At 48.7% G+C, this 13261-nt stretch overlaps 1 protein-coding gene across 1 annotated transcript in view; it reads right to left on the bottom strand.

Annotated features, from left to right (window-relative positions):
* The window catches only part of PDIA5 (protein disulfide isomerase family A member 5), an 87367-nt gene that overhangs the window by 27204 nt on the left and 46902 nt on the right, over nucleotides 1-13261 (bottom strand). Inside the window, exons 8-10 of the mRNA XM_019652582.1 lie at nucleotides 12020-12087; nucleotides 5098-5189; nucleotides 4936-5007 (exon numbers count right to left, since the gene is read on the bottom strand). Coding sequence (XP_019508127.1) covers nucleotides 4936-5007; nucleotides 5098-5189; nucleotides 12020-12087 — 232 coding nt within the window. The remainder of the gene's footprint in view (nucleotides 1-4935; nucleotides 5008-5097; nucleotides 5190-12019; nucleotides 12088-13261) is intronic.

Below are 13261 nucleotides of genomic sequence, written 5' to 3' on the forward strand. Positions count from 1 at the left end.
AAAAAATCAAGCTTCAGAATGAGTCACCAGCCAGACAATGGTCCCAGACCAACACAAGGAACCCTAGGTTCCTATACTTGGGCTCAAAATACCAACCCCTCAAAACACCACCATTCCCACTTCAGGGAATTTATCTTTACAGTACACCTGCACATGTCAAAATTATGTGCATTCAAAGGTATTCATTGTTGATGATCTGTCATGGCAAAGACTGAAAATAACCCAGTGTCCACTGGTAGGAGATGGTTAGGTACACTGCAGTCCATCCACACAAGAGCGGGCAGAGCATGACAAGGGACAAGGAAGCTCTATGCACAGATGTGGATAGTCTGCTGGGATGCACATAACAGTGCTAGCAAATTCAGGACAGATAAAAAAATATATACTTACATTTGCTTGCATCTGTATAAAAAAATCAAAGTTTTTCCCGCTAACGGGTGGGAGGGAGAATAGGATGAAGGAAACAAGTAGAAGCGAGACTTTTCAATGTATAACTTTTAAGTATATTTTTAATTATGTGAATGGAACCTATTCAAATATTAAAGTCACTTTTTAAAATCCAGCAAGAGCGTACACACTGAATGGAGATGCCACGGCCTAGCAGCAGTACAAGCACCTGAAAATGCCTGAGAAACTTCTAGTTGAGCATAAAGAACACACTCCAAAACCACTATATAACAGTACAAGAGGTTGTTTTTTTTTTTAAGTGTCACCCCACAGGAGCAAACAGAAGAGGAAAGAAGACAACAACAAAGAGAGAAAAAAAGTCTTTGCAATTTTAGAAGCTAGAAAAATGACTTAGCCAACAAACAGAGGGCAGAAACGTGAGTGCTGGGTGCAGAGAGGGTGCAGGGCTAAGGTTCCAAAGGCCCCAGAGGCCCCACTCCCTTGCAGCGGGGCTGTGGCACAGTTGCAAGCTGGAGCAGCGAGGCCCTCACTTTTGCAGCCAGGTAAGCACCCCCCTCCCACCCAGTAGAAAACAGGAAGTTTACTTTCTGGAGAGGATTGCAAAACTGGGCATAGTGGTAAGAGTTACTGGAAAGAGAGGGATTAAACAGAAGAAGTCTGGGGCCAAACACTATTACCGAATTATGCTTTTCACTGTCTGTCTCCTTGAAAACTGGGGCTCCCTCTTGTCTCTGTACCTCCTACACCTAACAAGCAGCAGATACCCAATACATGCTTTTGGAATAAATGATGCAATGAGCGAAGAATGGTTAAAGGAACTGGAGGCATTTAACCTGAAGAAGAGAAGCTCTGGGGAATAACTACTGTATCTTCAAATATTTCAGACTGCATCAGGAAGAGAAATTAAGATTTATTTGCTACAAAGGAGAACCAACACCAAGTGGAAGCTCCAGGGAAAAACTTCAGCTCAAGAGAAGTAAGAACCTTCTATCTACAGCAGATGAGCAGGAAAGAGAGATGAGCTGGGAGTCAGAAGACCTGGGTTCGAGTCTTATTTCCTCCATTTTCCAGCTCTAGGGGCTTAGGGAACCAACTTGACTTCAAACATCTACAGAGGAGTGTATTTGTGAGCTTTGCTTTATCTACCTCTTAGGTACATCTAGACCAGCGGTTCTCAACCTTCCTAATGCCGCAACCCCTTAATACAGTTCCTCATGTTGTGGTGACCCCCAACCATAAAATTATTTCCGTTGCTACTCTATAACTGTAATTTTGCTACTGTTATGAATCGTCATGTAAATATCTTTTTGTTTTCCGATGGTCTTAGGCGACCCCTGTGAAAGGGTTGTTCGACCCCCAGGTTGAGAACCGCTGATCTAGACAGATCATAATGAACATAAGACAGGACTTTATAAGTTAATAAAGTACTACCCAAATATTCCTAGATAGCATTCATAACCTAAATCATAAAACTCATTCACATCTGAATGGGTAGCCTCAAAATGAGCCACGGCCCTGTTCTCCGAGGTTTTTAAGCGGGGCTGAGGTAACTACATCTATCCTAGAGGCAATGCAAACATGAAAGGGAACTGTTGGGGGTAGACTCCTTGACTTTGACATTCCCTTCCAATCCTGCAACTGGGAGTTGCTGGGCTCCTTTTGCACGAAAGCAGATCCTTGCCTCAGGCAGGTGGATGCCTGTGCCATGGATGAAAAGCTACAACTCGAAGCCTTACAAGAACACCGTGTTTGTTTTCAGCCTGCTTCTGGTTAGTGTAAAAATACACAGGCAGGAATGGAGAGCTAGGTCAAAGTGGAATGCCACTGCTGTGCACCCTACCTGCCAAGCCCAACTCAGGAGCATAAAATCTGCAGAGAGGGGAATAAGAAATGCAGCGGGGTCAGGAGCACAAGAGGACACAACTGCCTCAGTGATCAGGGTATCTACCCCCACAGCCCTGGGACACTTGACACCAGGGACTCCCACCCGGCCTCACACTGTGCCTAGCAGCCAGGGTCACTTGTCAGAGGGTGAGATCTGGGCTCTTCTCTCCTGAGCCTCTGAAAGTCATCCAGAGAACTAGGGAGGCTGGATCCACCCTCATCCTCTACCCTGAGCTGCCATAAGCCCTGAGCAATGGAGAGGCCCAGGGAAGCAGGAAAGGTGGGTCACTGCCACCCACCAGGATTTGGGGGAAATCTGGTAAAGACTGAAAACGCTAGCATACAGAGTTGGGTATCTAGGAGGAAATTTGCCAAATATCATAACACATTTTCTATGGACAATGAGGGTGGAGGCTTTTTTGTTTAACTCTATTTTTGAGTTTTTCTGTAATAACATATCTCACTTGAATAGCAGCCTTAAAATCTATTTTTAAAAGATTTTTTAAACATTAAGCCAGTTGGCAGCACAGTGGCATTGCTAGCTCTTGCTGGGGTGTGAGATGAGGCAGCCCGATGGGGGTCCTTCAGGAGGGCATCTCCTTGCCCCGCCATGCTGGGGGAGCAAACTGTAGCCATGTCTTTGAAGGAGCTGCCCTCGCATGTACGTCCCCTACACAGTGCTCAGGTGGCTGGGTGGCTCTGGAGGGGCTACCCAGGGAGACACAGATGCTGCCTTCCCTTCCCTGGAGTATCCCACCAACCATCTCAGCCTGGAGACCCAGGGTGAACAAGAAGCTGCTAACAAGGTGGGTGAGGAGAGGGAGGAAGACAGAGGTGAGAAGTAGGACAGAGATTTGGAGGCAGGCCTGGGTTTTGGACAGGCCGGAGCCAAGTCCGGTGAGGAGCAGGCGTGGCAGTGTGCTGAGAGCAGGGGTGGGGGACAGACGGCAAGCCACAGGAGGAGATAATAACCTGTCTCAGAAAATCCAATGATGTGTTCCCCTTGTCTACGGTTAGCAAGCAATTCTCAACACTTTTTGAAAAAAACAAACCTTATCCTTCCCCAAAAGATATGAGTGTATTTTGAAACCAGAAAAGGTTGAAGAAGGGGAGGGAAGCAGACAGATTTTATGCTCTGGTGACAAATGAGATTGCTATTTGTTGAAACCTTCTCCCAAAGCAGAGTGAGATCTGCCTGGCTGGAGGAGACTACATGCTTATTATCAAATGAAAAGGGAAGACGGTGAGCGGGGAGAGAAGGCCCAGGTTAAGACAATGAATACGTGATAATGGGGAGCTGCCTTCCTGGGCAGGGACTGCAAATGAGGTAATAAATGGGGAAAGAGAGGCGAAATCCTTCCCAAGAAATAAAAGATGCTATGCAAACATGGTGCTATCATTGTGTCTCCTGGGCCCTTGGAAACCGAGAGAAGACTGAGGGTTTCGACTTTTAGAATATAACAGTTTTTTTCTGGTGGGGTTTTTTTTTTCTTTTTTTTGGTACAAAATTCATCCTCCTTTCCCATTCTGGAAATACACATTTTCAACCTCCATATCTTTGGATAACGAATTCTTTAAGCCTGTGACCCATTAATGATGTTCATGAATATCCACCGTGCTGGCAACTGGTGGAAGGGGAAGGGGCTCTGACCAGAACTCAGGAGAGCGGATCTGGATGGTGGGGAGCTGCTGCCAGGTGGGACAAGCTACTTCATCACTGCTCAGTTACTGCATTCATAAAATACGGTTGATAGTAACATCTTCCTTATAGAGCTGTTCTGAGGATTGCATGAGAATCCACATAAAGTGCTTAGGACAGTGTCAGCCACAAAGTGGGGCCCAAAAATGTTAGCTGTTACAATTCCAAGAACTATGCCAAATAACCACACACTGGCAGTGACTGGTAAGTGATACACTGATGCCAGGCCAAGTGCAAAGTAAGCCGGGGGAGTGCTCAGCTGGGATGTCTTGGGGAGGCTTCCAGGAGGTGGCCCTGCCCTCGCTCCGGGTATGGGGGAGACAGGCTCCCCATCCAACACACCAGTCAGGGCCCAATCATCATGCCAAAGTCACACGCTGAGCAGGGAAGGGCCTCCAGGTGAGGGGTGGTTTGGGTTATAAGGGTCTAATCACATTACAAAAAACAGGATCACACGGCTGCTATGCAGCAGCATCTGTGGGAAGCGCACGGTGAAGGGCAAAGTACTCTGCAAACATAAGGCACTGGAATATTTCCTAGTAGCTGCACAGCACCTAATACAGTGTTACATTTGAAATAAGCATTCAATTGACAATTTTATTTTCAGAGAGACCTGCAGTGAAACCTCTCTCAAACCTGAAATCCTGGGTGAGAAACACCTCTATCCATGAGACAGATAGTATGCAGAAAAAATCTATTTGAAATGCGGTCATCACAGTCAAAGTAACACTAAATCCTCTCAACTCCTGCATCCTAAAAATCATAGCGATCTCTACCTTCACCTAGACAAAACTCAGAAACAACTGAGTGGGCATCACAGCAGGTTCTTTCCCTTCCTTGCTCTCTTCCCCAAACTCCCGCCGACCCTCAGCCAGAGCCCTGTGACCAGGGACCACCCTCCCTTTGGGCACCCGCGCCCCCCCCCAGGCAAACACCCGACTTACTTCTTCAGCCACTCCACAATGTCCTCGGCTGTGGACCCATAGTTGTCATACTGGAACAGAAACCGTCCTTTCCTGTGAAAGGTGGAGAGACAACGTGGGCTCAGTCGGGATGCAAACGCCATCACGGAGGGGCGAGCATCAGCAGGGAAGCAGGGGACTTACTCGAAGTAGCAGATGGTGGGGTAGCCACGGACATTGAACTCCTCCTTGATGTTCTCAAATTCGGAAGGGTAGACGTTCATCCCGGCCAGCACCTAGGAGCAAAGGGAGAACAGATCTGTCCATCCCCTGCCCCGAAGACACTTCACTTTGTCCATGTGCCTCCTTTCCAGCTGTTCCACCAACACGATGAGGACATGACGAACGGAACAAAGCCCCACGGACTGACATGCAGCCCAGGGCAGTGGGGGAACAGGGCAAGCTAAGCCAGCTGGGAATGATGACCAAAAGCTCTGGAAGCGGCATGTGGGCCCAGGCGTTGCCCTCCATACAGGTGTTCCCTTTTACCTGCCCTGCAAGAACCATCCCAGTGCAGAAACAAAGTTCGGGGGGTTGAAGAAGAAACCTGGCCTTGCTACCAAATTCAAACAGATCCTAGAGCGGGACCACTGCCACCCAAGTACATATGTCTTTTCTTTGCTCATGTCAACTAAGGTTGCATTCTACTCCCAAGTTATGGCATCACCACTCAGCCACTCCACAATGTTCTCAGACATCTTCCTGGATACGTCACGGTCTGTCTTCAGTCTGTCCTGCGAGGCTTCATGTGTGAAGTGCTCAGACCTCATAGCTCTACCTGGCCAAGGACAGTGTGTGGTTCTCGTGACGCCCCGCCTGCCTAATGCTCCTCCCTCCAGGCCTTGCTAGGCCTCCCCAACTCTCTCTTCCTGTTTGTGACCATCATCTCCCAAGTCTGAACGTGTCCTGGTTGCAGGGTTCCACATATCTAACATCCCTGTATGGGAAAGGAGGGTTTTAGTAGCTGTGTTACTGAAGACAGGGCTAAGTTCTAAGAACAACCCTAAAATTTTAGGGTCCCCTAAAATTCCTTTCCTGAAGCAAGAACTTCCTTCTCTGGGGCAGGATCAGGTGCCCAGAAAGAGGACTTTGAATCTGTTCCGACAAAAGCATGTCAGGTGGCCAGATACAGGAAGGCTGCTCCCCAAAGCAGGGCAACAGAGAGGAGAGGGGGGAAAACGTTAAGAAAAGCCGGTAGTTGGTTACAGCAGTGAGAAGAAACCCAGGCAGCTGAATTTTGCCGAAAGATACACAAGGACGCACAGGAAGAGAAGAAGGAAAACAGTAGTCTCATCAGACAATGAACTTGACTCAGAAGACAGCTTCCACTTAGGAGTATGTGACCTTGGGCAAGGAACTCACCCTCACTGAGGATCCCTGTTTGGAAGATGTGGGTGATGAGGCTATCACGGGACTCCTTAGAGAACTGAATGAGATGATCCATGTCAGAGGTTTTAGCACAAAACTGGTGCTCAATAATCGTCCAGTTCTTTATTTCCTACCAAATCCTCCCAGTGACAGAAGCCACCTGTGCCTCTGGCAGCTCCATCCTTAGAAGCATCTAAACATGTCTTTCCAACTGTTTTAAGGAGCTAGCACAATGCCTGGCACACAGCAGGCACATAAGAAACGCTTGCTAAATCACTGGTTGTCTTTTTTTTTTTTTTCCCTCCAGCCCATTTTGGGATGCTGCAAGGAATACAAGAAAAATAAGCCTGAAATAGAACTTGTGTGAAGGCCTGGAATCCTCTGAAAGCCACTCTGTTCATTTCCCCAGGCTGATTCAGCAGCCTTTTCCAGTAATAATTGTCTACTTTAAAGTTCTTTTTTTACGTTTAATTGATCTCCCCAGTGTCAGTACACGCCCGCCACAAGATTAATCTCCCACACCCTCCTCTTTCATTACATCACTTCCCTGCACAAAACCTTTCAATCCCATGAATACAGGCTAAGTCGAGCTCCACACACACAAAGACCATACGGTCCCTACCTCATTTTTGAATTCTTCTTTCTTACAAAACCTTTAATTATACACCTGCTAGGGTCTCGGTTTTTTATTCTCCCAAGAATAGACAGTCTGAGATTTCTGCACAGGACAGAAGCTGGACCATATGCTGTCCAAGGCACCTTGTGGACGGGCAATATACCGCCATGGCCAGGAGGTGGGATCAGGGTTAGGGATGCTGGGTTTGAACCCTAACTTCCCACTCAGTAGATGCATTTCCTTGAATAAGTCACAGGTGCCTCTGTGCCTCAGTTTCCTCATCGGCAGCCATGTCCTGTGGATGCCGTAAAGATTAAATGAGATAGTACAAGTATCTACAACACTCAAAATATGTTAGCTCTTTTCATTAATGCTCCTAAGAGACTGCAATTCTGCTCTCATTTCCAGAACACATGTTGTGCCCCTACTTTGTGTCTTTTAGTCCCTTTGCCTAGTATGCCCACTCCCCATATCTCAGCTACCACCGGACTCATCCATCCTTTAAGGCAAATCAAATCCCACCTTCCTAGGTGGCCTTTCCAAACCACCTTTGCTTGGGATGAACTCTCAATTTTCCCAGTTTCTGTAGCACTATTGTACCACTTTTGGGACATTTATTAGTTAATGAGATAAACATTTTTTGAACAACTCCGTACTAACACTTTATGGAGTTTGTGAAGTTCAATGAGGTAAAACTGGTCTCAGCCTAAGGAGATGTTAAAGCCACAGAGCAGGACACTGAGCCACATGTGCCCGGGGCCGTTCGCTTGGCATGACACGCTCTTCCTCATGTTCAGCCCATGTTGTGACAGCAACAGTCACAGAAGCTCCACAAGACAGGAGGCATGTGAGCTAGTGCCCCACAGAGGGTAAGACTGGCACAGCCATTCCAGGAAGGAAAAACGGTGGCAAGACAAAAGAATCAGCCCAAGAAACGGGAAACATGTCAGTTTCACTGAACTGCAGGACACACAGAAGGGAGTCGTAAGAGAAGGGTGGGTGAGGTCATGAGGTCACTTTGCCTAAGAAACCAGGGCTTTACTCAGGAGGTGCTGGAGAGCTACTGAGGGTTTCCCGGCTGCATGTTTTGAAGTACAGAGGTTGGGCTGCAGAGGGAAGCTGTGGGTCTGGGAGACAAGTGAGCAGTCTCTGGTAACCACCCTGTGTGGGCTAACCAGGGCCTGACCCAGGACGGAGGGCAGGGGAGGATGAAGGCTGTGAAGGGGACAGATGTATGGTGATGCCCTGGCACGTTGGCAGGGGAACCTGGGCTACGCAGGAGAGTTGTGAAGAAAAGCTGGCCGTCTGCCAGGTGGAAAGAGGTTGAATTTTATTTTGACATCCTGTGTTTGGGACCCAGGGAGAAAAATCCAGACCAAGGTGTCAAGCAAGCAGTCGGACACATGGTGCTAGAGCCTAGGAACTCTGGGTCCATATGGAGCTCCATTACGTGGAAGCTATGAGGTAGATAAAATCACTGAGGGACAGACCATAAGGAAAGTTCAGTGCCAGGCAGGCCCTTGCTCAAATGTGTTAATAAGGAAGAAAAGAGGGTGGAAGGCAGCTCCTGGGGAGCACCCCCTTTTTGGTGTGTGGGAAGAACGGTTAAGTACAGGGCAGTGGGTGTCAATCATCCGTACCTGTGAAATATCTGTAGGCTACACAGTGGTCTCCACACTCCAGCCCGTTTGCTCTTCACAACACCCCAGTGAGGAAGGCAGAGTGGTCATCATCATCATCATCATCAGCCCCATTTTACAGACAGGAAAATGGAGGCTCCAAGGCTATTTGCCCACGATCCCTGCCAGTGAGTGAGAGCTAGCACCAGCGTTTAATTTGCACACATCTGTCATCACGACCAACCCATTTCATGGTGTTTACGCCCAGAGAGTCCATGATGGCCAAGGTTAATAAGACACTCAGTGTGGATGTCAATCTGGCAAGGCTGGGAAGAGAAGGCACACGGGAACGGGCAAGTTCTGATGGCTTCTCTGATCAGGGAGCAGCAACGGCTACTGACGAGGATATTAATTAGCAGGGGCCGATGGGACACACGCTGATGATTCACCAGGCATCAGTGATAGCAAAAAGGAGGCAGATCTGAGTTCGGGAAATGGCAAAGGCTGTGCATCCCTGACCTGGCCTGGCTTCCACCTTAATGACATCATCAGGTTGGACACCTCCTAAGACACCTGTAGAAGAGGAAGATTTCTGACCCTTGCCATAGACATGGTCAGCCAAATGGGCTCAAAGGTGACAAAGATGAAGAGGAGACAAGAGTTGCTAATCCAGCTGCATTTCAACAGTGGAGAGGGAGCCAGTTTTGGTTTCTGGGGACTATCAGCCCATCTCTCCCCTGTGTGTGAGGACTAAAGGAATCCACGCCTCTGGTTTCCCCGTTTCTGAGGAGCCGTGGCTGTGCCGTGTGCATGGACCTCCAGGGGCCTCCTGCAGTGGATGGTGTCCACAGTGGCCAGGCCCTTCCCCCTTTATGGAGTTGGGAAAAGGTAAGAACTTTTCAAAGGAAAGCAAAGGGGCTTTCCTAAGAAACTAAGGAGAAAACAGAGCAAACCAAACCACCCCAAAATACAGAAGGAAATGGATGAGTTCACACGACACAGATGTCTTAGGCCGAGGTAGCTAACACCTGGCCAACGCTGAGCTTGACTGGCCCAGCTTGCCAGGGACCTGGACAATCCCATTGGCTTTTCTGTATTGTTGTCTAGGGAATTGGGAGGGTCACATTTCCTAGTTCTTGACCTGGGCCCAGGCAGGAGAAGCGGGTTCTGTTTTTTTTGTTGTTCTTGTTTTCTTTTTTAAAAACGTGTACCCTTAACACAAGTAATCTTCAGGGCTACCCTTGCAAAAGAACCTAGTGTGAGCCCAGGGCCAAGGGGGAAGGCCTTCGTCCCATAAACTTCCTTCCCACTTTGTCTGTCCTTAATAACTGATTCTCTGAATTCCTTTAAAAAGAGGAACATCACTTTTAATGTTAACATAGAGCTCAGTATAAAATGTACCCATGAGTAATAAGCCACACACTCATTTGTTCATTTATCAGCATGTGTTGGGTACCTACTACCCTGTTTCCCCGAAAATAAGATCTAGCCGGAAAATACGCCTTCGCATGATTTTAGGTGCCAAAATATGGCGCCTTGGCATACTGAATATTTTAAGCTGAAGGAGGTTGTGGAAAAGGCACCCTTCTCCTTGAAACACATCATAAAACCCTCATGTGAGGGGTGTGTGCTCTCCACATCCTGGAGGAATCATGCTAGGGCTTCTTCTCCGGCTAGGTCTTATTTTCGGGGAAACACGGGATGAGCTTGGTCCTATGCTTTGTGCTGAACAAACATGATATGAATAGACCCTGTGCTCAAGAAGCACACATTTCAATGAGAAAATCACAATTAGTATCAACTGGTGAACAAAGTGATCTAAACCAAAAGCAAAGGTGGGCAGACCGGGCAGTACATGGCAGGGTAAGCTCAGTGGGAACACGGGAGGGGCCTGTAGGGATACTGAGTGTAGTTTGACAGGAAGATGCAAATGCAGCACTGGCTGAGAATCTTCCAGAAGGTGCACAAGACTGGCACCAAGACCTTGTCTGCTTCGAAGAGGCCAGCCAGGTAGTCCGTGATCTGATTAGAAATGAAGCTGTTTACCCTCCACTGCTCCACAAGTTTGGAAGTTGAGCGAAGCAGTTTTCTAAGTATATGTGGGTGCAGGTAGGGAGAACATTGTGGGTAATTAAGTCTTTTCTCCAGGCGAAATAATCTTAAAATAAGGTATCTATTGAGGCCCCAAAATGTGACGTGAAACTTCCCCAGAGTGATGTCTGTGTGCCCCACAGCTAAGCATCTCCAGGCAAGCTGCTAAAAATTCATTATGGAGAAACAAGTGGGGCCTAGGTATCCCCCAGAATGAGGTCAAAAGACAAAGCACTGGTTCTTTGCAACCCAATCTTGCAGCCATCTAGCAGGGCTGTCACCATGCCCTGGTGCTGCCACTGAAACTTTTTAAATTGACTTTGAACTAATTACCAGCTTAATTTGATCCATAAAGATCATGATGCAGGTTTAAGACTCAGAACTCCCTTAATGGGACTTTGGCCGGCCCCACTGAGATGGCTCCCCTTGATGGCCTTCCATGAAAGGTGTATAGAGTATTCCACGCTCCCAGAGGAGCTAGCAGTTATTTTTCTATTGCAACCAAAAAACAAAACAAAACAAAAATCACCCACTCAATAACAAAAAAACCCCAGCTAAACAAAAAAACCCCAAACCTCCATGGCTCAGGGTAAGTACAAAACTGGACAGACTCATGGCACAGAGGAGACAAGCCTAGCCGTGTAGGGGAGATACAGAGGCGACTGGACTATCAGTGACTGATCCTCAGCCCTGGGTGACGGCTGACCGCCCAGCCTCCCGCCTCCCTCGCTGACCATCCTGGTTGCTCCTATGCTCTGCAGGCACCTCGGGCACCCCTGAGACAGCCTTCTCTCCTGTCTGCTCTCCCCCCACACACCCAGACACTGAAGGCACGCTCAGAGCTCCAGCTCCCCATCTGGACTACATCCTTCTGCTGTGGTTTCCACTGTTCTTCCTGCCTCACAAGAACCAAGGAACCCTGGTAAGCCCAGGCAGGAGACTGCCTCATGAACCTGCTTGCGCTTTGGGCCACCACTGGTGTCACTGTGCCCCTTTCCCGGCATTGGAAGCCTGGGCCCACTTTGCAGCCCAGCCCCAGTAATTCTGGACCCCTGATGGTCTGCCCCTGGGCCACTGGCCTCCCAGCAATACCCCATGTGCTTCTTGCTGTTTTCCTGGCTATTTCATCACTGTCCTATGACAGGCGCCAACCTTTCCTGGTCCAAGCAGCTCTACCGAGTTCTCAACATTCCCTGAGGACAGGTCTCTGAACAACCTGTCTGGGTCAGCGGCGTCTGCAGTAGGGCAAGTCCTCCTCATGATTTCAAAACCTGCCCTCCCCTTCCCCTGCCCTTCCTCTGCCATCTCCCCAGGTAACAGGGACAAGTCCAAGAAGCAGCCAGCCCTGCCCGGCCCATGGTGTCTCACTTACAAAGTGGCCTCGAAGCTGGCTCGCAGCCTTCTGGAAATGCGGCATTATCCTCTTGCACATGCTGCACCCTAATCACAGGCAGGAAAAAAAACAAATTCGGTTACAGGGAGTGTTGGGCGCTGTGCTCCGCCTTCCCTCCCCTCCTCAGGCTGACCTCTACCAACAAACATTTATGCAGCCTCCAGAAGCACAGGACGGCCCCAGACTCCAGGACCACATAAGGAACTGGAGGCAGAGTCCCTGGCCCCCAAAGAACTTACAGTCTCAATGGCATGAAATTGGACACTGCCCAGGAGTCACTTAATAAATCGGGGACCAACTGAGCAAACTGACACAGCTGGAGAAGGGCAAAGCACTGAATAATTTAGAGGTGACAATGAGTTCAATAGGAATTAAGGGAACCAGAACAGGGGCCAGGAGAGCACCCCCTTTATGCACAGCTAAAAGCCTCCCCATACAGCCCAGCCAGGGGCTGCAAATGAATCAGATGCCATTAAGAAGAAAAATGTGCAACCACAACTACACTGACTGGGAATTCTCATGCCACTTTTCTTTCATTAACAAGGATAATTATGCAATGACTGGAGGTGGCTCCGGTCCCATGGGAAGCGTGCCAGGCCAGGATCAGAAAACTGGGGTTCTCATCCTTCCCCTACTTGCTGGATGGCCCTGGACAGGTCACCTCCTCTCCCTGGGCTGCTGCTCCTGGCAAATGAGGGAGGTTATATCAGACAGCTCTGATGCTGGAGGATTCTGTGATGTCTTTGGATCAACCCTCTCTTTGGTTCCGTGGTCCATCACAGTCACACTCCTCTCTTGGGTTGGTGAAACTCCCCCGCCTCCCCGACTCAGGGCCAAGACAGCTAGGCCTCAAACACCTACTACTAGATCAGTGACCTTAATTTAAACACATATGTTCCCTTCCACCAAAGCAGGTCACATTATCAGCCTGGGCCCTGAAGGACACAACCACCAGTTTCCTTAGATGCACAGAATTCTGACCTGCCAGGCTGTTACTCTTTCTGACAGCCACTCTGCTGCAAAACAGGCTTTGAGATGCGGCTGAAGGCTGCAGACACCAAAGCTGCCTGGAACCCCATGTCAGGATGGATCGCATCTCAACACGGCACAGCGGGGACAGGGCTATGCAGAGGCAGGCTGACACGCTCTAATCCATGTTTAGCTAATGCCTTGGCAGACCGTGGGCAGAGGAATACAGATCAAAGAGATGCTCACACCGAT

Source organism: Hipposideros armiger, unplaced genomic scaffold (genome assembly GCF_001890085.2).
Source record: "Hipposideros armiger isolate ML-2016 unplaced genomic scaffold, ASM189008v1 scaffold_8, whole genome shotgun sequence".
In the NCBI taxonomy this organism is placed as follows: Eukaryota; Metazoa; Chordata; class Mammalia; order Chiroptera; family Hipposideridae; genus Hipposideros; species Hipposideros armiger.